This window comes from Balaenoptera borealis, assembly GCF_965194805.1.
Source record: "Balaenoptera borealis genome assembly, chromosome: 5".
In the NCBI taxonomy this organism is placed as follows: Eukaryota; Metazoa; Chordata; class Mammalia; order Artiodactyla; family Balaenopteridae; genus Balaenoptera; species Balaenoptera borealis.
The window spans coordinates 108705472-108728976 of NC_138862.1; the positions used below are offsets into that span (position 1 = coordinate 108705472).

Consider the following 23505-nt stretch of genomic DNA (forward strand, 5'->3'; position numbering starts at 1 on the left):
CTACTTGATTTTAGATGGGAGAGGCAACTAAATACTACTTAGCAGTATTGACTATATAAAAAGTTATAAAACTCAAAGTTTTATGAAATGGTTTTGTCTAAATCTGATATAGTAAAAATTACCATTTACTTTTTATTTAATAGGTAGATGAGTACTGCAGTTTTTCTTGGGAAAATGTTTAAAGAGATTTTTATTAACTTAAAAAATAAGATGATAGGTTCACGTATAGGTGATTAGTGTACTTTACTCAGCATTGGTTTAAAAAAAAGCTAAAAGCTTTCCAGTCTATTTGAATATCATCATGCTCTCCATTAAGGTAGCCAATAGCCACATGTGGCTATTTAAAATTAGTTTTAAAATAATTAGAATTTAATTAAAAATTCAGTAGCACTAGGCACATTTCAAGGGCTTGATAGCCATATGTGGCTAACCACACTGAACAGGGCAGATTTAGAACATTTGCATCATCCAGAATGTTCTATTGGATAATGCTACAGACTTTAGCCTACACCTATGATTAATAATCTTAGACAAAAGTTAATTTATGTCACTATAAACTGGACAAGGTAGCAACTATTTTAGTTTTTCATTCAAATGTTGGTCTTGGCCTTCCTTTATATTCAGAGTTGTTTTCCTGCTTGACTTTCCTTATTTAATCATAACATTTATGCAACCATATTACTTCAGCTGTGTGGGTGTTTTTGGTTCCCCAAAACTTGATTTCAAGCCACACTGGCAAGGCAAATATGAGGCAAGCTAAAATACAAATAGTTCTAAATTATGAATCGTATAAACTACAGTTTCACAGAAATTTATCTCTTTATTTGGTTACATATATTTCTTATTCCAGCTCATTAAACATTCAGATGCTTTAAGCACAAGTACCCAGGAAAGAAACATTTACTTCTACTTCCAGTGGATGACCAGCAGAGTTACAGCTTAGGCATCCTCAATAAGAACTTTATAGCTGAATTATAAACAGATCTCCTTTCTATGCTTACAAGGGAATAAAATTGTCACTTCTTTTTCTACAAAGGCTACGAGTAGCTCATTTATGCACGTAAATACAAAGCACTATGTACAGCCCTACTCTTTCTTTGCTGTGGTTATAGCAGATATATAAAATGCTTCAATGCTCATGTGAAAGATAAAATTTCAGAATGTCATATTTGATTTTTCTGCTCTCTTTGACAATTTTTTCCTTTGACCTTAATTTTCAACTTTTATGGAAATTTATAGCTCTAACAGTAAAAAATATATATAATGATACCACATTAACTAATTTAAAAAATAACTGGAATGTAATTAATATATATATTGGAATAATATGTATGTGAAAAAGAATGTGAAGATTACTTTCATTTAAATGGCAAATGCAATGTTATCCATCAAACGTCTTAGGAGTATTTGAAACATTTTGCTCTATTTAAGACCACTGCAAATAGAAAATATGAAAATGTTTTCCTGGAAGATTCTGGAAGTTTCCCAATTGACCAATTCAAAATGTTTACTGAGTTCCAAATATCTACATTTCTATTGCAGAGATTTATCTTTTAGAAACTCCTGTGGATTTGTTGTTCTAGAACTGCCATTCCTGAGGCTGAAGAAACAATAGAAATAAGCAGAAAAGAAAATACTTAAGGTATATAAATATCCTGGTTTTTTTTTTTGAGTTGAGTATGTTTGTAACCTTTTAGTTTTGCTCTCAGACAAGACTTCTGAATATATATTGTAGTTTTGCAAGGCTTTTGAATACAATTAAAAGTTAATCTAAGTTTTGAAGGTCCAAGGTAGCCATGCAGAAGACTGGTTTTTCCTGGTCCAATAGAGATAAAGCATTATACTATAGTTTTTTATTTTAAAGTGGGGAAAAAAAAGTGTTGTATGCAATGATATTTCCTTGCCTGTTCTAATGTAAGACATGGGAGTAAATGATAAGGTGAGGAAAAAACTATATACATATGGAAAACAATGTTTTAAGTTTGGCTGGTAATATATAACTTTATGGTGCTAAAAGTTTTAGTAGCACAGTGGAATTCTATACAATTAACAATTCATTGTTCAAGAACTCAGCTTTCCAACTGGTCCTTCCTTTTACATAAGTTATTTCTATAACATAAGTATTAGTCATATCCTGTTGTCAGAGATATATTCTTCTGTAATACTTTTCTTTACTAACTTTAAAATAAAGAACTTACAGTCAAGGAATTTTCTCCATCCTCATGTCCCGTATGGTTACGAGCTCTTCCTCTGCCATCAGAGATGCTGAACAGGTCTCTTCCAAAAGGTTCAGAAAAATTTCTCATCATCTGTCGCATACTTTCTCGGTGTGCCATGAAAGAATCACTGTTGAAAATACATAAGAGTATCATGTAAGAGTAAGTGTTGGAATTTAAATAATAAGTAGGCAGCTTAATACTACAAAGAATGATTTTGGGCTAATATGCTTGTTAAAGAGACAAAAGAAGAGTTTAGGAGAATAGAATTATCTCATAAAGACCCATTATTCATGAATACAAAACCTGTTCTGTTTGTTATCTACCATAACTCACTTATGTATAATAGTAAAAATATACCTTTATTTATCTCATTGTATGAAATTGATAAACACAAAGTAACACATCTCAGGTAGCTTAAGCCAGCACTAAAGGAAATGGCAAAAAAGGACTGAAAAATACTGCTACCAGGTAGAGGCCACTTTGGGCAGTCAACATAAATTCTAGTGAGAGCTAATAAAGAATGCTGGCTTGTTTATTTTTTAACTCTTATTTATTAAATATGAGCATTGAGAACTATAGCTATGTTATGAATACCATAAAAGATACAACATTATTTTTTAAAAAACAGGTTTTTTTTGTCTTAATGTTACGGAGTTGTAAGAGTTCTTTATATATTCTAGACATCAGGCTTTTATTATATATGTCTTGTAAATACTTTTTCCCCCCAATCTTGGACTTGCCTTTTCATTTTCTTAACATCAGCTTACTGAGCCACACAGCCAGGATCCTTTGTTAGGTCTTCAGTTTTCACCAGACTATGACCTTTGCATGGAAATTTTATTTCTGACTTAGATTTCTATCTCTGCCTTTCATCTTTAACTAACTCCAACTCCTATGACATTTTACATATCTCCATAAGCTTCTTTTGTTTTTAGAAGATGAGGAATAAGTAGAATTTAAAACATGAATGGAAGAATTGTAATAGAAAGTCAGAAGTGGACAATCTGAGGGGAGTATCGTATAAAAGAGTAAATTGTGTTGATTATTCTACCGTACCTTCTAAATTTCCTGTCTTAAAGTTAAAAGGCTTCCATTTTTATTTTGCATCTTCTAACATGGGAGATTTATTTGTAGTTTATTTATTTATTTTTTACAAAATGTTCTAATATTACTGAACTTAATTTCAGTTAGGTATATTATTAACTTGATTATCTAGTCTCTGATAAACCAATGAACTCACTAATTTATATGTGTGGTACCCAGCTTCTAAGATGGCCCCAATGATCACCACTCCCTGGTACTCATGCCCTCATGTAAACCCTTCCTCCCCTTAAGTATGGCTGGACTTACAGACTTGCTTCTAATAGAATATAAGTGATGGGATGTCAATTCCAAAATTAGGTTTTTAGAAAGACTGTGGCTTCTGCTTGTACGCTCTCTTAGCATGATGGCTCACTCTGCAGGAAGCCGCTGCCACACTATGAGGCAGCCCTGTGGGGAGGCCCACATGAGTGAGCTTAGGGGCAGATTTCTGAGACCAGCCAACAGCCACGTGAAGGCACTTGGAAGTATATTCTCCGTCAGTCAAGCCTTAAGATGACAACAGCCTTGACTCACAACTTGATTGCAGCCTAAGAGGCCCTGAGTTGGAACCACTAAGCTGCTCCTAGATTCCTAACCAACAGAAATTATGACATAATCAATGTTTGTTTTAAGCTGCAATAGATAACTAATACATATTACATCCCAAAAAGCAGTGTATAACACATTTAAAACTGCCCTTATTCTGTCAATTTTGGTAGTTTCATCTAATGACTGGGAAGGAAATGAATACAAATCTATAAAAATAAGTAGGTCTGTTTCTGCATCATGAGAAAATGTTTTACAGATTTTCACCGAGTTTTGAGACTACGTTTGGGATGGTATGAATATATATATAAGATTCTATGGCATAAAACAAACCTCAATTGAGGGTGGTGTTTCTTAGATAGGTGGTCTTACTCTAAAGCAGTTGAAACTGAGGTACAAGAAGCCACGGAACTGTTGATCAGGAGATACAAGTTTCATATATTAAAACACTTGGCCCAGAGAAAACTAACTCTGGTTTAAGCGAGCAACTCCTTTCTCCACCCTTACCTCCCTGCCCCCGGTCAATCAAAAGTCACTAAGGAAGAAGTTCGGAACTACAGATACTGACTGCAACAGAAATGCTTCTCTATGTAGCATGCTCCCAGGTGAGTGGAAACTTTATTTAAGAACAGTAAGCAACTCTCCCAAGAAATGGTGGAGAGACAATATGATATACAGGTTCAAGTTCAACAAATGTTTATTGTGTAAATTGTGCATCAAGCACAGAGGTTGATTATTGGTCTGGAGGAACTTCTGGTCTGACAGAGAAGTGAGACTTTATGTTTTAAAATTAAGATTTTAAAACTTAGATATTGTATTAGTTTACTATTGCTTCTGTAACAAATCACCACAAATTTAGTGACTTAAAACAACACAAATTAATTTTCCTACAGTTCTGGAGGTTAGAAGCCCAGAATTGGCTAGAATCATTGTGTTGGCAGGGCTGTATTCCTTCTGGAGGCTGCAGGGGAAAATCAGTTGCCTTTTTCTAGCTTCTAGAGACTGCTCATATTCCCTGGCTTATGGCTCCTTTCCCCATTTTCAAAACCTGCAGCATAGCACCTTCAAATCTCTCTCTGATGCTTCCATATTTAAAAGACTCTTGTGATTAAATCGAGCCCGCCTGGATAATCCAGGTTATTCTCCTATTTTAAGGTTAGCTGATTAACCAAGTTAATTCCATCTATAACCTTAATTTCCCCCTGCAATGCAAAATGACATATTCACAGTTTTGGGGGATTGGGACATGGGCATCTTTAGGGGGGCATTATTCTGTCTACCACAAATACATTCTTAAAATCACTTTATTTAAAGCAATTTCCAATTGTTCCTGTCAGTCTGCATAAAATCGTCTTAGAAGATTGAAAAGCTATAAAATACAGCTTGTGATTAACCTGGCACTAGTGTGCTGAAGGGGATTTCTATGACTGATGATGAAGACAATAGATTAAAGAACTTGAACCTGAATTAGGACAAGCCAAAAGACATCAGCTCCGAAAGCATCAGCTCTTGAAGAAGTATCCACCACAATGGCAGCATTCTCTCTGACTAATGGCCTGATTTGTAACTATTATTTCTTGTTATAATTCAAGGGGACTTTTGAGGTCCTTTGTTAGACTACTAAATAATTACAATTTTTTAAAAAGTAACTTATGAAATCCATGCCAATGCAAACTACCTTCTGTTCTTAATGTACCAAAGAAAGGCTTCTGTTATACTTTCCCTCCCCCTCCCCCAAACCCTTTCCTGATACTTTTCCAGCTACTGTCTCCTTTCCTTTAGCACTTAAAATCTTCCAATAGTCATCTATACTTGTGTCCTTTACTTCCTTGTAGCTCATTCCCTTTATTTCTTTACAAATGCCTTTTCCTTCCCTTCACCTCTGCATTAAAACACCAATGATTCCCTTAACCTTCCAATTACTGAGACCCAAAGGTCATCCCTATTCCTTGAATTCTCCGCAGCATCTGGAACTTTCAGGGCAATGCACTGTTCTCAGCCATGTTTGATAAATTTCTCCTTTAAATTCTCCTTTCCTTCTCGCCCTTGATGGAGCTTCCTTAGAGTCACAGATAGATTACTGATGTGTCAAAATGTTGATACCTCATCCTTGGGGCAGCCAGGTGGGGCCTGAACCTGCCAAAGTCCCTGGCGCTGGTTACTTCCAGCTTCTATCAGTCTCTCCTCCTTGTACTCCAAGGTGCTTTGCAAGTATTTTCTAATTGTGAATGACGTTAAAATGCTGAAAAGCACTGCCCCCTAAAGACATACTTCCTCTGGGCTTTACCCGGTCTTCTTTTCCCTGCCCTCTGTGCATTATTTCTTTTAACTTGACCATGCTTAAAAGTCACCAGAGGTACTCATTAAAATGCAGATTCCTGAGACATACGCCCAGGGATTTTTGATTCAGGATATCTGGAGCATGGCCCAGTCATCTGCATTTCAGCAAGCATTTCAAGTAACCCTAATGCAGATGTTCCAAGGACCTCAAGTGAATAAACACTATAATCTGTCCTCTTCAACCACTTTATCAGGGACTCTAGTTCAATTTCTGCTTGTTTTGATGCAAATGGTCTCCATTTATTTAACAAATATATACTGAATACCTATGTAGAAGGCCCCAGGCAGTGGGTATAGAGCCCTGACTTTTGGAGGGCTAAAATCAATTTCAGCTTCCTATTGGCCAGGAAGTTGTAATACTTTTTGAAGTACTCAGAGTATAAATTACAATGATAAAGCAATTATTGAACATTTGCCCATTTCTATCCAAATAAGTCTGTGTTTACTGAAGTATAGTTGATTTACAGTATTATATTAGTTTCAGGTATACAACATAATGATTCAAGATATTTATAGACTATACTCCATTTAAAGTGATTATAAAATACTGGCTATATTCCCCACGTTGTCCAATATATCCTTGAGGCTTATTTATTTTATACATAGTAGTCTGTACCTCTTAATCCCCTCTCCCCACCTCTCTTGCCCCTCCCCTGTGCCCTCTCCCCACTGGTAACCACTAGTTTGTTCTCTATATCTATGAGTCTGTTTCTGTTTTGTGATAGTCTTTCATTTGTTTATTTTTTAGATTCCACATATAATGATAGCATACAGTATTTGTCTTTCTCTGTCTGACTTATTTCACTAAGCATAATACCCTCCAGGTCCATTCATGTTGTTGCAAATGGCAAAATTTAATTCTTTTTTTATGGCTGAGTACTATTCCATTATATATATACCACATCATCTTTATTCATTCATCTGTTGATGGACACTTAGGTTTCTTCCATGTCTTTATTATAAATAATGCTGCTACGAACACTGGCATACATGTATCTTTTCAAATTAGTGTTTTCATTTTCTTTGGATATATACCCAGGAGTGGAATTGCTGGATCATATGGTAGTTCTATTTTTAGTTTTTTGAGGAAACTTCGTACTGTTTTCCACAGTGGCTACACAAATTTACATTCCCACTGACAGTGTACTAGGGTTCCCTTTACTACATATCCTTGCCAACATTTGTTATTTGTGATCTTTTTGATGACAGCCATTCTGACAAATGTGAGGTGATATCTCATTGTGGTTTTGACTTGCATTTCTCTGGTGATTAGTGGGATGTTGAACATCTTTTCATGTAGCTGTTGGCCATCTTTATGCCCATCCAGTGAATTTTTTTCCTAAAAATACTGCAGTTTTCACTTCTAGAATTTCTATTTGGTTGTTTTTGTTTTATAATTTCTCTTCCTCCATTGAGATTTCATATCTTTTCATTCATTGTAAACATATTTTCCTTTACATCATTGAGCAAAATTATAATAATTGCTTTAAAATCCTTCTTGGTTAATTCCAACATCTGGATCAGTTTGGGATCAATCTCTATTGATTATCTTTTCTCTGGAGAATGGGTCGCATTTTATCCTGTTTTTTGTTTTTTTTTTTTTGTCAAATAATTTTGGATTGTATCTGTAAATTGTGGCTATTATGTTTGGGAGCTGTGTATCTGTTATATTCAGGAGTAGTGTGGGTTGCTGTTGTTGTTTTAAGCAGGAAATTATTCTGGCTGGCCTTAATATTAAAATTCTGTCTCTTGAGTGGCAGCTCAATTCTCAATTTAGTTTTTATCCTTGGCTGAACTGCTTTATGTCTCTCCCACATATACAAGGTGTAAGGCTCAAATGCAGACTTGTGCAGAATTTATTAACAGTTCTTAGAGATCACCCTCTCTGATTCTCTCCCCTTTTGGGACTTCACTCCTCATTTTCCTGTGACTGTGGCTGCACTGAACTTTGAGCCTGGTTCTTAGGCCAGCCTGTTTCAAGTCTTCTATCAGAGTTTTAGCCACCCCTACATAGCACAGATCAAGCTTACCCATAGGCTACCATTGCTTTCCCTTCTTCCAACTGTTGAGTCACCTGCAGTGTATGTCTGATTTTGGTCATTTTCCAGTACCTTCTCCAGAAAGTTGTTTTTGTGTTTTATTCTGGCATTATACTGTTATCTGAAGGAGAGTTGGTACAACCGGAGCTTTCTTGGCTATGCTAGAAATGAAGGTCTCCTGAAGATATTAATCTCACATTCTATAGTCTTTTTTGTTTCATTAGTTTTGTTTCCTTAAATGTTCGTTCTTCTGTTTGGTTAGTGTAGCTTCTGTCTTTCATGATGTTAGTTTTCCTCAAATGTTTGCAGTTATTTACATATTTTGAACAAGATAAAGAAATAAATGGATGAAGGGACGTGAATGGTTAAAAGTATTTTAAGTGAGTTTATAGATCTGAATTAGAGGGAGAAGCTGGAATGTGTGCTTAGTCCTACAGTTTGGTTTAGTATTTGAGATTTCCTGTTTTAACCTCCTCCCCAAACCCTTTCAATCCAAGGCCTAATAGACTACTCTCTCTTTCTTCTATCAAATTAGCTTCTCTAGCTTTTTACAATTTTATTTTTACTGTGGTAAGAACATTTCCTATGAAACCTACCCTCCTAAGAAAATTTTAAGTGTACAATACGGTATTGTTAACTACAGGCACAATGTTATACAGCAGATCTCTAGATATTACAATTTTCTTTTTCCTTCGTTCCTGAGACACAGCACAGCCAAGGAGTACCTTGGGAGCAATAATTTATCCTTCTAAAAAGGAAATGAGGGGAGGGTAGTGTGACTGTAGACTTTAATCCTCCCCATCATGTATAGTTATTTACACTTACCTGCTTTAAAATAGCAACACAAACGAGAAAAAGACGTTGGGGTTGGAAGAGAGCTACAGATTGGGGGAAGGGGAAGAGGATATAAAAGACAGATTGGCATTCAATCCATTTCAACTTCCTTTCAATGTGCCCTTTTATACTGCAGAAGTTCAAAAGGTAAAATTTAATTTCCTACACCCCACTGCAGCTAAGATTCTGGATTTAGGTTCTGCCAATTATGGACAATGGACAACTGGAAGGTAGAGGTGTGGGAGAGTCTGTATGTACTATTACTTCTGTTTGTTGGTAAACATGATCACAGAGCTACATAGTTTTTCTGTAGCAGTATTAGCAACTCAGAGTGTCTCATCACTAGAGCTTTATGGGTAATGGGGGACAGGAAGTGAAATCCATTTCGCTGATACGGTTGCTATCAGGTACACAATGGCTTTGGAGTTAGGAGTAGCAGCAGCTTCCCAATTTAGTGATTTCCTAACTTGGGAAGTGGCAGTTGCTTCCCCAGTGGTCTGGATGTGATATGACTTTGAGGGTCATTCTTGAAAGTTCAACCTAGAGTCTGTTTCTTCAGCCATCACAGTGATTCTCTAAGCCAATTAATGCCCTGTAATAAATCATTTTCTGCTTCAAGTTGCTAGAGTAAATTTGTTTTCCACATTCGAATGTCAACATAGGTGGGAAGGTTTACTCCTTTTATTTTCATCAGCCTTAATCCCATTGAAGCATGTCTGAACAGTACTGTTTCAACTATTTTATCATTTTTCTTTTATGTACTCCTCAATATTTTTTTTCTACTTTCTTTTCTTCCCCTTGAAGGGAAGGCATAGGTTACCATTATTGGGAGTCAAGGGGAAATTTTTTTTTTAATTTAAGTTAAAAATAAAGTCTTGCTATTTGTGTTAGCCCTCTTCATAAAACAAAGACTTTTGAAAATAAAATAACATACAGAAAATATTATTTGTCTTTTCTGCCCAATTAGAAGCTTCTTGAGGAAAGGGGACACATCTCTCTTGCTCCCTCTACTGTACAAAATTATCTGGCCCACAGATGTTTCTGGACTGACTGATGGAACAATAACCAAAAAAGGATAGGAAAAGAGCCATTGAAGACTTTTCAGCACTTTAAAAGCATTCAAATGGAATATAATGCCACCTTTGAAAGTGCAAGGCAGATATTTACGTATTGATATAGAAGGATTAGCAAGATATGTAGTACACCTCCATTTATATTAAAAATATTCATGTACATATGCTTATAAATGTATAGAATATATCCCTAGGAGGCTATGCAGCAAACTGGTCATAGGGGTTGCATTCTGAGAGGGTGGCTAGATGGTTGAGGGCCAAAGGTGAGAGAGTCTTTTTTTGTCTTAAATTATTTTATTGAAGTATAGCACATATAGAATAGTGCACAGATCAATCACAACTGTACAGCTCAATGAGTTTTCCCATTTTTAAATGTACAGTTTAGTGTTAATTATATTTGCTTTGTTGTGAGGAGGGGTCTTTTAATTATGTACTCTTCTGTACCTTTTTGAGTTTTTGCCATAAGCATGTATTACACATTCCAAAAACACATTTTTGAAAATGTAAAGCATCTTGATACTTTATAAAATAAGGTATTAACTGCTGGATGTTGGATGTCATTAAATTTTAAGAGATTTTCCTCATTTTTTAAAGTCTCACAGTGCATGTGTAAACATGGAAAATTGAAATGGGATAAAAGTTCTACAATTCCAAATCCAATGTAAATGTTCAGTTCAGACTGTATAAATGTGGTTTTTTTCCCCCTAATAGTAATAAAGCTTATTTCTTGGCAACTCCCACTAAAATGCTGTAAAATAAAGTATACCAATTTATTTCTGTGAAAACCCTAAAGCTTGTCAAATTTCGGTATTCATGGTAAGATGTTACTAAGTTTTATGCTTCAATAAATTAATATTTCCCATCTGTTTTCAGTTAGGCATTAGTTTTAATTATATGCTAAGACAGAACTTTACTCCAAAAAGTATTGTGTAGTTCTGAAGTCTTATTGCCTTAATTCGACTTGAACATAATTTCTGAAAATTGAATGTAGAAATTTATGTCGAATGTTTCAAATGTTTAAATTGATTCTACAATAACTGGTGTAAAGGTGAATGTTTTGTTTTTTTTTAATTAATTTTTTTAAATTTTATTTATTTTTTTGGCTGCATTGGGTCTTCATTGCTGCACGCGGACTTTCTCTAGTTGCGGTGAGCAGGGACTACTCTTCATTGTGGTGCGTGGGCTTCTCATTGCGGTGGCTTCTCTTGTTGCGGAGCACGGGCTCTAGGCGTGCGGGCTTCAGTAGTTGTGGCACGTGGGCTCAGTAGTTGTGGCTCGCGGGCTCTAGAGCACAGGCTCAGTAGTTGTGGCGCACAGGCTTAGTTGCTCCGCAGCATGTGGGATCTTCCCAGACCAGGGCTCAAACCCGTGTCCCCTGCATTGGCAGGCGGATTCTTAACCACTGCACCACCAGGGAAGTCCCAAGGTGAGTGTTTTTAAGTTGTCTAAAGGATTTCCAGCAATTAAAATCTAGTCTTCTACTCAGAAAGCAGTGCCATTTCCCAGGTACATTTGATGATATTACAAAGTATTAAAATAAAAAATAAAAAGATGAGTATTCTCTAAATAAATCTAATAGGGAGGCTGTTTATGAGAGTGTTTCCTGACTGTTTTGTTCTACAGATCTGTTTACTCTTGTGCAGTATCAATTGTTTTAGAGGAAACTCGTTAAGCAGAGAAAGAAATATATTTACGAATGACAAATAGCAGGTCCTCTGCATACCTGACCAACACGATAAGTTTCAACCACCCCTGCATTAGGACCACTGCTGGTCTGGATGATTGATCCGTATTCTAAAAAACTGTAACATGTCAGTACTCTTACTTCTTCATTTGTTCTCCTACTGTCACTCCCTTGTCCTTTACATACCAATCCACTTGCGGACATTGCCCTGACTACTTTCCAGCCTCCTTCCTGCTGACAAATTTTATGCAAAGTCATAAAAGGAAAGTGCTCTCCAGTGTGTGCAGGTTGAGGATGCTCTTAGTGTAACAGAACACAAAAATTTCAACAGGAGTCCAAAAATTAAACTGTTCTTAACCAAATTAGTAACCGAATCTCTGAGAATGAAGAGTCTCTTTAGTTGAACGTTCAGTATTAACTACAGAAATGTACTAAATTCATTTAGGAAATAGGATAAAATGAAGACACTAGAGCATTAGGTTTATTTAGAGATTATTCATATTTCATTCTTTCCAACTAAAAACAGACTCTAACATATTACGAATAATCAAGTAAAGACATTATACATACAATGAAGAAAATATCATAAATAATTTTCCCATGAATTCTTATAGAATTTTTAGTTTTGGATTTTTGTCTTATTAATAGGAGTGATGGGCACGGAAAATTTAACAGACTGCTATTCCTAGACCTGCCACCTGTTAAAAGTTTGAGAATCACTATTTTAGCAGAATTATAGGCAACTAGCACTATGCGGAAGTTGTGACAATTTAAAAATTAAATGGATCAATGGCACACAATGAGACTAGAGGGCAGAAATAGAGTTTTATGCTTTTCCAAATCAAGATGTGAAGATTAAAAGTTAGTTTACAATTAAGGAATCAGAATTTGGTGTATGTATCTCCCTAATTTTTACTTAAAGAGACAGAGTTTCAAGTAGTTCTAAGACCAATAAACGAGTTGTCTAAGAAATAATTTCTAGTTTTTACCTAAAAAACCAGACTATTCCTAAATATTTCATATCTAGATGATACTCAATGCCAGATGATACCAAGAAGTTGGAATTATTGTTAATTTTGTTAGATGTAAATATGGTATTGTGTTGATGTAAGAATACAACAGTATTTTTCAGAGATGTGTTTGGAAATATGTATGAATAAGATGACAAGAAGTCTGGAATTTGGTTTAAAACACTTTGGGGACTTCCCTGGTGGTGCAGTGGTTAAGAATCCGCCTGACAATGCAGGGGCCATGGGTTCGAGCCCTGGTCCGGGAGGATCCCACATGCCGTGGAGCAGCTAAGCCCGTGCACCACAACTACTGAGCCTGTGCTTTGGAGCCCGTGAGCCACAACTACTGAACCCACGTGCCACAACTACTGAAGCCCGCACGCCTAGAGCCCGTGCTCCACAACAAGAGAAGCCACTGCAATGAGAAGTCCATGGCCGCAACGAAGACCCAATGCAGCCAAAAATAAATAAATAAATAAATTAAAAAAAAGAAAACAAAACACTTTGGAGACAGCAGCAGTGATAGAGATGGGTAAAGCAGGTGTAAATTTTGAAATTCTGGGCGAGGGGTATGCAGTATTGTTATACTGTTACACTTTAGTAGTATATATTCAAAATGTTTCATAAAAATCTTTAAAGAATAAAAAAGAAATAGAACTACGTAGAGTTAAAGGATTTCGTACCATCTGATGTTTTTAAAATGGATGATTCAAAAGAGAGTCATTTTGCTGAGATCTCTATACTCACTGGACGTTTAGAGCTTAGAATATGGGTACAAGTATGAAGATTAAAATGTTCATTCTAATTAATATGCAGTTACTTAAGAAAACCAGTCAACTTTCCCTTTAGATACGTGGATGACATTCAACTGCATGAAGAAAGATACTTCAGGGAATACTAGTTTTGCTCAGTGAATAAATGAGTATTAAATAGCTATTATTTTCCTATAGAAACATAACATTCAGTAAGATTTATTTTTCTGATTGCATTATAATTGGGTTAAAAATGCAGCAACTAAATGTGGCTCATTTAAAATGTTGCCCAGGTTTCTCTTTATTTAAATAGGAGTAGGTATATTTATACATAGAGCAAATGCTAAAAAAATCTTAATTTTGGGGCTTCCCTGGTGGCGCAGTGGTTGAGAATCTGCCTGCCAATGCAGGGGACACGGGTTCGAGCCCTGGTCTGGGAAGATTCCCACATGTTGCGGAGCGACTAGGCCCGTGAGCCACAATTACTGAGCCTGCGCATCTGGAGCCTGTGCTCCACAGCAAGAGAGGCCGCGATAGTGAGAGGCCCGCGCGCCGCGATGAAGAGTGGCCCCCACTTGCCGCAACTGGAGGAAACCCTCGCACAGAAACGAAGACCCAACACAGCCATAAATAAATAAATACATACATACATACATACATTAAAAAATTTTTTTTAAATCTTAATTTTTTTATTGACATGCTTGTTGGAAAAAGCATTAAGACAAAAGTGGGCTCACAGTCTGGCTTTTGCACCTGTCTGAACCATTCAGGAAGAAACCCGGCTGGACCCTGAAGTGAGTTCAACTCATGTCTACCCAAAACAGCAGCTGCTTGGAAATAGGACTTTAAGATTTCTCCTGTTCAAGCTTGAATTTTTGTTTTTTTTTTAACAAAGGGAAAATCTCTTGTGGTAGCAAGAAGTTATTTTAATATTTTAAAAATTAATCTAATAGAGTTTGTTTTCTCCGGTAGGAAGAGTTTTTATATTTTTCTACTTATTCATATTGTTCTCTTTTGAAAATTAATGTTTTGGGACTTCCCTGGTGGTCCAGCGGTTAAGACTCCATGCTCCCAATGCAGGTGGCCCAGGTTCGATTCCTGGTCAGGGAACTAGATCCCGCATGCAGCAACTAAAGATTCCGCATGCTGCAACTAAAGATCCCGCAGGCCATAACAAAGATCCCGCATGCTGCAACTAAGACCTGGTGCCGCCAAATAAATAAATAAATAAATAAATATTTTTTTAAAAAAGAAAGAAAATTAATGTTTCAGTTTTCTAGGAAAATAAACTAGAAATATGATGACACTTTACAAAGCTAATACCCTATAAATTGGTCATACTGTGTACATAAACTGGTCTAAAGTAATAACTTGAAATGTGGTTAAAGATTTATATGAAAAATATTCTTTGTACATCCACAGGATGCAATATTTTGCATCCACTAAATTCATGCTTTAAAGAATACCTAAAGACTAGGGAAATGCTTATGGTATATGTTGAGGAAAAACACAGTATATTTATTTTTATAAATTTATTTATTTTCTTTATTTATTTTTGGCTGCATTGGGTCTTTGTTGCTGCGCGGGCTTTCTCTAGCTGCGGTGAGCAGGGGCTACTCTTCGTTGCGGTGCGCAGGCTTCTCATTGCGGTGGCTTCTCTTGTTGCGGAGCACAGGCTCTAGGCGCGTGGGCTCAATAGTTGTGGCGCAGGGGCTTAGTTGCTCCGTGGCATGTGGGAGCTTCCCCTACCAGGGCTCGAACCCATGTCCCCTGCATTGGCAGGCAGATTCTTAACCACTGCACCACCAGGGAAGCCAAAACAGTATATTTATAACCATAAAGTTTGGTTCCAATTTTGGAGAAAAAAATTCATATATGGAAAATAGAAACGAAATACACCAAAATAATGATAGTAGCTAAAATCTTGGGTTGCATGATTTCCTTTACCAAATTTTCTACAGTCTTCAGATTTTCCATGAGAATGCATTTTCATTTAAATGAGGAAAAATTTACTTATACTATTATGATGGCCATACTACTTCTTTCAGCATTGTTGACACAAACCACAATCAAACAGAATGAAATTTGGCACCAAACATATGTTTTCTACTCCATTATATTTACCTATCAGAAGCTAGGAAAAATTGTTGCCCCTCCCCCCACAAAAAAATCTTAACTCCTAGATTGATTCTGGGTCTCTTGGGATAACCTCAACATAAAAGTGTTTTTTTTTTTAAGGGCTGGTAATGTTTCACTTCAGAATAAGTTTTTTTTTTTTCAAGATTCTCTCAAATATATATATATATATAATAAATATATATATATATATATATACATGTAATATATATATTTTACCAGAATTACAATTTTACTGGCCTGTACAAGAATATAGATATTTGTGTTTCTAAGTAAAAAAGCAGTACACTATTCTTTATTACACAAGGGTCTTAGATAACTAAGATGATAACTAGATGATAACTTAGATAACTTAGATAACTAATGGCAGTCCCATTCATCAAGGGAAATTCCTTCCTTCCATTATACATGGTAGTGGCATAAGCAGATTGCTATGGGTCTTTGATCACAAAAAAATGTTTCCTAGTCTCAGTAAGGTGTATGGGTCCATAAAGAAAATAGATCAGATGATATATTTTTGACACTAGAAATAATGCATACAACCTTCATAAGAGAATCTTTTAGGGCATGGACCAAGACTTCTACAAATTTATAACAAAGTCCATGGGGCTGGGCATATAGTAGAAAACTAAGAAATACTTGAAGAATGAATTACATTTTCATAGGCAATTTTATTTGCCTACTGTTTAGAAGCACAGTTTAAAATGGTGGTGTAGAGATGTAGGAATGACTATGGCTCCTTCCCATCCTGTAGGTACTCCCCTACTTCTGTGTGAATGCTTACAAAGTCATTGATAGAACTAAGCATTATGATATGATCAGATGGTACCACATGGCATTCTTTGACTATGTCATAATTGTGTTGTGCTCCTTGGCTCCTAACTCAATGGTTCGTACTTAACGAGCCAAAGAATGCCCCGAATGAACAGTCTAGTGTATTTAATGAGGTGATTTTGTTTTATTTTCTGCCGTGGCAATATTCTCAATCAAGAAAATATCAGTCAATGCCTGTCTTGTATGTGTAATACATTCACTTTCAACTCAGTAAATAGGTCAAAGCAGTGTCCTCTGACTACCTCCAAAGTGCAAAATAAATAAATTTTTAAAAATTAAAAATAGAGTTTATAGATATGTAAATTTTAGCCCCTGATGAGAGTGAGGAGACAGAAAAAGTAACATCCTAAGAATATATGCAGGGTTTCTTTAACCAAAGACTGGTCATCACGATATGGGGCCCACATGAAGAGTTTGGGTGGCTTAAAGAAATGCTAACAATTTACAACGAAAAATAAGGCTGATTTGCCTTATTAAAGGCTGTTTAATGTCTAACAGCTGATAAGTGGTAACATAGCTATTCTTTGTAGACTTGCACGATCAGAATTTCATTTCTGTAGCTCAGAAGATTCGAAGTTCATGTTTCTGTATAAAGCAGAAGTTTCTAGATTGTACTAAATATATGTAAACTTTTACATTTAATAATCAATGTTTTTTAGGGTGTAGGATAGATGCCAAAACCATTTTATTCTCAAATTAATTTTTCTGTCCATACTGGCATGTTTCTATTCTTAAGAAAATGCAAACGGGAGGAGAAAGTAGTATTCTTGAGAGAAAACTGCATGCCAGGAAGTGCTAGCTTTTAGCCTTTGTGTTTTTAACCAAATTACAAGTATTATTTGTTTAAAAAGGTGTATGTGAATGTATACTGTGAGGCAATTTTCACTGAAATAACTTGAGCTCTGAAACATATTATAACACCAAAAATGTCCCAAATATATAATAAAACAACGAACTTTAAAATATCACTTTTGAAGTTTCCCTTTAATTTTCTGATGAAACATTTAATATGTGCTATTATAGGAAGGTAAACATTAAAAATGAATATATTTGAATTCAAAACTAGATTTTGTCTTTTACGCAAATCTCTAAAGTGTTTGACAATTTGACACTGTATTTTACTAGTCTCAATTTATTTAATAATTCTAATTTCATATCCAAGAAGTATATACTTTTTGTCTGCCCACTTTTAATTAGTAAATTAGTAGAGTGTGCTTATTATTAATATCCCTGATTCTGAACTAATGAATTATTTAGAAAATGGTAGTATTTAAATTAGAAAGTGCCAACATCGACAATGGCACCTGTTGAAAGCAAATACATATCTTCCTCTACTTGTGATGGGGTTACATCCTGATAAACCCATCGTAAGGTGAAAATAACTGTAAGTCGAAAATGCGTTTAATACACCTCATCTACTAAACATCATAGCTTAGCCTAGTGTACCTTAAACGTGCTCAGAACACTTACGTTAGCCTGCAGTTGGGCAAAACTATCAAACACAAAGCCTATTTTATAATAAAGTATTGAATACCTCGTGTAATTTATTGAATACTGTACTAAAAGTGAAAAACAGAATGGTTGTCAGTGATGCGTTGTTCACTCTCGTGATCGTGGCTGACAGAGCTGAGGCTCACTGCCCCTGCCACTGCCTACCTTGTGACAGTATTGTACCACGTGTCGCTAGCCGGGAAAAGACTGAAATTCAAAATTCAAAGTATGGTTTCTACTGAATGTGTATTGTTTTCTCACCATGGTAAAGTTGAAAAATCTTAAGTGGAACCATCGTAAATTGGGGACCATCTGTAACTACTTTCAGCAATCCAGCAATCAACTAAATACCACATTAACTACAAGACAGAGTAAAAGACACCAGATTGTCACTAAACAATATCTCTTGAATACTTTCTACATGTCAGACATTAAAATAGCCACTAGGGAACCCAATGACCAGACACATAATGTTAGCAATAGGGATAATATTTATATAAAAGATGGTGGGTATGGAACCCTTCTGTGTTCCTTAAGGTCAGTGGATGATTTAATAAGGAGTCTGTCACCTTTATCAATTCCTTATGCTTGACTTATATTAAGTAGTGGATTCTCATTTTGTTTGCGGTTCGGGTAAAAGGGGTGGGTCAAATGACACATTACTTGAAATAAATATAAACTCACATTCTCTTTCTCCCTTGTCTCCCCTAATTATGTTTATTCTCTATATTGTTAATTGTGGAGCAAAGAAATTATAAGTCAGTTTTATAAAGTTAATTAATTTTATCCCAGATTTCTAAGATATGGCTGCCTGCATTTGAAGAAGGCTACAGAAAATGATGACTGAAAAACCTACTGACATGTAACTGATGGTCCTATCCATCCTAAGCCCAGGGGAAGAGTGTTCTTTGATGTATGCCTACTATTTGTGGTCTGTTACTATTTCTGACCCTGACTCTTGGGTTCATTGCCTTTGCTCAGAAAGCGTCACCGAAGAGTTTAAATTACACTTTTGCTAGATGTTTTAAAGAAGGTACTAATTATACATTCATGGTTTAGCTTAGTTCATTGCTCTTTTGATATAATCAAAGACAATACAACTCAAAAGTTGTCTGTCATAATCTTCTTAACTGTCGCCCATTGTACTGATGTCACAATTACATAAGACCCACTTCAACAGCTCAACTAATCTAAGGATATATTTAGTCCCTACTCTCAGAGGCTTTTAAAAGAGCAAATCATAATACAAAATTTGAAATCTGTTAAAATGACACTGGTCATAAACGTCCCAACTGCTCCTAAACAAGTTAAAACAGCATGATAAATTTGCTGGAGTCCATACACCCCTTAATTATAATGAATAATCTTTAGAATAAAATATTAATCATTTAATTTTTTCTAAATTAATCATTTCGTCTTTCTACTGTTAATTTTCTTTCAGTTATTACTTTTATGTTACTTGGTTTTAATATAGTACTAATACATTTAAGCCAATACAATATTTTTCTTTAAAAACAAACAAAAAAATCGAAGTAGTAAACTGTTAACATTTTAACTTTTTTAAAAGATAGTCCCCAAGTTGCATAGATAGAGAATTTAAGTGATCAAAATAAATTAGGACAGCAAGTCAAAATTCAAACTGGCAAAACACTTGGGTAAAAAGGTAACACAAATCTTCCTGTTTTAGGGATCACTAGATTGTGTTATTACTTTTATATAATCGACAGAGGAAGAACTAAAGAAAAAACAAGACACAGCAAAAACCAGAAAATTAGATCATAATGAAACAACTAATTTCTGGATGCCTTCGTCTTAAGGCATCATATTATTTAACTCGGAACCATTCACCGGGTTGGCACTTGTTTACCTGAGGTGTTCAGCGCACCTCTCTCTGCTTCCCTGTCCTATTTGTACTTTTGACAGAAAGAGGAGTCTCTCTCCAAACAAGGCTAGCTTTGTAACAAAGCAAGCAAAGGAAACAAACAGGGCACCTGGCAATATCCAACCACTTCCAGGGAGAGACAGCAAAACTCTCCAAGTGCTCTTATAAGCACGTATTATGGAAAATACTGTTTTAAAAAAAAGTTTCCTTTTTCGAATACTTATTAAACATTCCCTGCCCCTCATTTGGAATAGAAGCAGGTGTGGAAAGGGTCCTGTAAGTACAATTCTCTGCAGAAGTTCCACCGAGAGGGCAGTTACCGTCGTCACCTGCAAAGCCTCTGCGGCTGCGAAGGCGGGACTCCCAACACCAGAAGCACAGGGGTTGGGGGGCGGGAAGTATCCGAAGTCTGGCCAAGTTGAGAGCAGCCGGCACACGGGTTTGTTGGGCGGGGAAGCCTGCACAGACCTCCCCCCACCTCACGCCCGGTAAATTTCTCTCCCCTCCTTCCCACGTCCCGAAATCCTCCTCTCCTCTCCCTCACACGCCCCTATATCTTCTCCGTTCCCTCTCACGCCCCCCAAGTCTTCCTCTCCCTCAAGTTGCCTCCTGGAGTCACTCGAATTCCCTCTCGCCCTCTTTGGAGTTTTAACTGACTCTTTTCCCTTAAGATAGCTCCGCTCAAGATCCCCGAGTTCCCGCGCGACCGCCGGCTCCCGGCCCGCCGACACTCACGAGAAGAAGGGATCATCCTCAAAGCTGCTGCTCAGCATCCCGAACATCCTGGCTCTGTTTCGGGCGGCGGCGTTTGCGGACAGATTGGAAAACGATGTAATGCCGCGGCCGCGACCCGAGCCAGCCGGTCCAGCACTGTCAACGCTTGTCTCCCAGTCGCTAAGGCCGTGCCCGTCGGGAAAGGCGGTGCTTGACGCGGAGCTGCTTTCCCATTGGACGCTGGTCCCATAACGTCACAAAGATGAGGCGGGGAAACAATGTGCCGCTGCCATGGCAACCGCCATCAACACAGGAGACTGGAAGTTTGGCCACGCGCCAGCCAGGCAACCCATCGTGAAGCCTCCGGTAGCACGAGATAGCTTGTTCTCTGGGCTGCAGGAACACAAAAATCAGTCTACCCCCTGTGTGACCTTGGGCAAATCCCCCTCGGCCTCGAACCCCAAGTCTCTTTTCGGGAAAATGGAGATGGGTCAAGATTTAGGCTAAATGGCATCCAAAGACCCATTCACCGGCCACATTTTGTGATCCACAGCAGAGTCCTATATCCGAAACGCTCTGTGGTGGTTGGTTGGACGCTGTGAACAAATAATAAGAAAAGATATGCAAAAAGTTTTTGAGTACAGTTAGTAAATAGTGTACCCAGTACTTGAGGGAAATGGGATGAGGCCTATCAGATTTCAACAAACAATATTTGCCTTTTGTGAGCCTGAACTGAAAGCAGTGTTTCCCAGAGTGGGAAATGCTTAAGTTTTACGTAGACATGTTGTTTAAAAATAAGATGAGAACTTTGCTTTCTTCCATCCTCTTTCCAGTCCCTAGTTCAAGAAGCAAGTCTCACTTTGATGCTGGTATGTCTTTAACACCTTCTCCAGCATTCCTTAACAGAGTAGGACTCAGGCACAAGGCCTGCAGCAAACAGCCATAGCCAACTAAAATGCCATTACTGTATATTTTTGCTTTAATTATATTTATATCTGAGCCATCTGTTTATGGCAAGTGAAACTGGTTTTAAATTTAAAGCAGTAACTAGTTTTTAAACACTTAAGTGAAAAAGTGAGCTAATTTAAGGAAACAGTACAGGTGGGATTTGGATATGTTGGGGGCTAGGGGGAGGGCATCATGACAGTGGTTCTCACATTATTGAACTTTGGAAAACACTGTCCTGAGAACTTGCAGGACCCTAGAGAAAGGTGGAGAAGAAGAAAGAAAGAACATTAAAGAAAGAGAAGAACAATTGAGTCTAAGAAGAGAGAAAATGCACCTTGCATGTCCATCCTTAATTAAGTGGGCTCCCCAGCCTCTCTAGAGGGCTGTCATGTGGAGACAGAGTGTTAGCCATGGCTCCACAGGGCCTCCTGGGATTGGGCCAGAGAAGTGGCACTCTGCCAGAGTGAAGAAGCGTGCAGGGCCTGATTTGGAGGTGGCAGGAGTACTCAGGGTTATTTTGGGAGCCAGAAATTTAATCCTTTGGACCTTTTACCTCCCCACCTTTAGCCAAGTTCTCTGGCAGCCCCCCTTTCCCGAGACTGGTGACATGAGGTTGGGCAGCCTTCAGAGCCCAAGTTGAGATAGCATAGCCCTTCTGGGGAAGAGGATATTTTCTTCCCCAGCCTCAGAATGAAGTTCAGAGAGCATATACATATTAGGGATCTTCTTGATTAGTTTCAAGGCAAAAAAAAATAGTTTTAGAAGACCTGAAATTATTTTCTCTTTAAAATAATACAACCCAAGATGTTAAGGAGGCCACGCTTTAAAAAAAAAAAAACAAAAAAACTTAAATTAAATGGGGTAAGTTATTGGTGATAAATGATAGGATTAAAATAGTTCTGGATTAAGGTCAAATAAAGCAACTTGTGAGAAGTTTTTCCCTCTTGTTCCCATTGGGATTTTTCTTAGAATTGCACTGTTAAAACATGAAAACTTTAGTCCAGGCACAGGTTAGTCAGGGAGTTACCTGGAGCTTCTAAAAGCAGTTTGGTCCTAATGGCCAATGCTTAAAAAATAGTTAGTAGAGGAAAAAGGAGAGTTGAAGCTAAAGAGACCTCATCAGTTTCAGATCAGATAGGTAAAGAGGGAGGAGGTGAAAGACGAGGTGGGTTGGCAGAGGATGAATACCAGAGGAGGGGAGAATAGAGATGCAGAGCAGGACTAAGGGGAGAAGGTCCTGGACTTGGCCATAGATAGAAAAACAATAGCTCATATTTATTGAATGTGTGCCAGGCACTGTTATAGGCACTTCATGTGTATTAACTCATTAAATCCTCACAAGATTTTTATGGAGTAGCAATGGTTTTTTATCTCCATTTATAGGTAATGCAACCAAGACACAGAGAGGCTAAGAAAATTGCCAAAGTTCACACTGCCAGTAATTGATCTGGGTGGGGTGCCTGGAGTTTTCCCTGGTGGGGGCTACTTACACCAATGTGGGTGATGGGCCACACTTAAAGATGCAGGATGAAAGCAAGTTATTATTTCTCAAAATTATGCTGACAAACTAAAAAATGGACCCAAATTAAACAGTATAAAATTCAGTGGGAATATATTAAAATCAATTCAATTCAATTGTACAAATATCTACTGAGTGCCTACTCTGTCAGTGATTGATCTAGACACTGAGGTGTTGGTGAACAAAACAGACAAAAATCCCTGTCCTCCTGGAGTATATATTCTTGTGAGGGCAGAATGAAAATAAATAACACAGAAAGTAGTATGTTAAAAGGTGATAGGTGTTAGGGGAAAAAACCAAGCAGGGTAAGGGGGATGGAGGTGTGTAGTTATAAACAGGGAATTCTGTGTAGGCCTCATCGTGAAGGTGAATTTGAGCAGGCTCACTGGAAGGAAATGGAC

The 23505-nt window shown here is 37.1% G+C and overlaps 1 protein-coding gene across 4 annotated transcripts in view; it reads right to left on the reverse strand.

The window, feature by feature from the left end:
• Window positions 1–20823, reverse strand: part of MLF1 (myeloid leukemia factor 1) — a 35494-nt gene extending 14671 nt beyond the window's left edge. For 3 of the 4 annotated variants that reach the window (XM_082394489.1, XM_082394488.1, XM_082394490.1), the window contains exons 1-2: window positions 20659–20823; window positions 2199–2346 (exon numbers count right to left, since the gene is read on the reverse strand). In XM_082394489.1, the coding sequence (XP_082250615.1) occupies window positions 2199–2346; window positions 20659–20705 (195 nt within the window). In that variant the 5' untranslated portion in view covers window positions 20706–20823. The remainder of the gene's footprint in view (window positions 1–2198; window positions 2347–20658) is intronic. The other variant, XM_082394487.1, reaches the window with a different exon arrangement.
• Between the last annotated feature and the right edge of the window lie 2682 nt (window positions 20824–23505).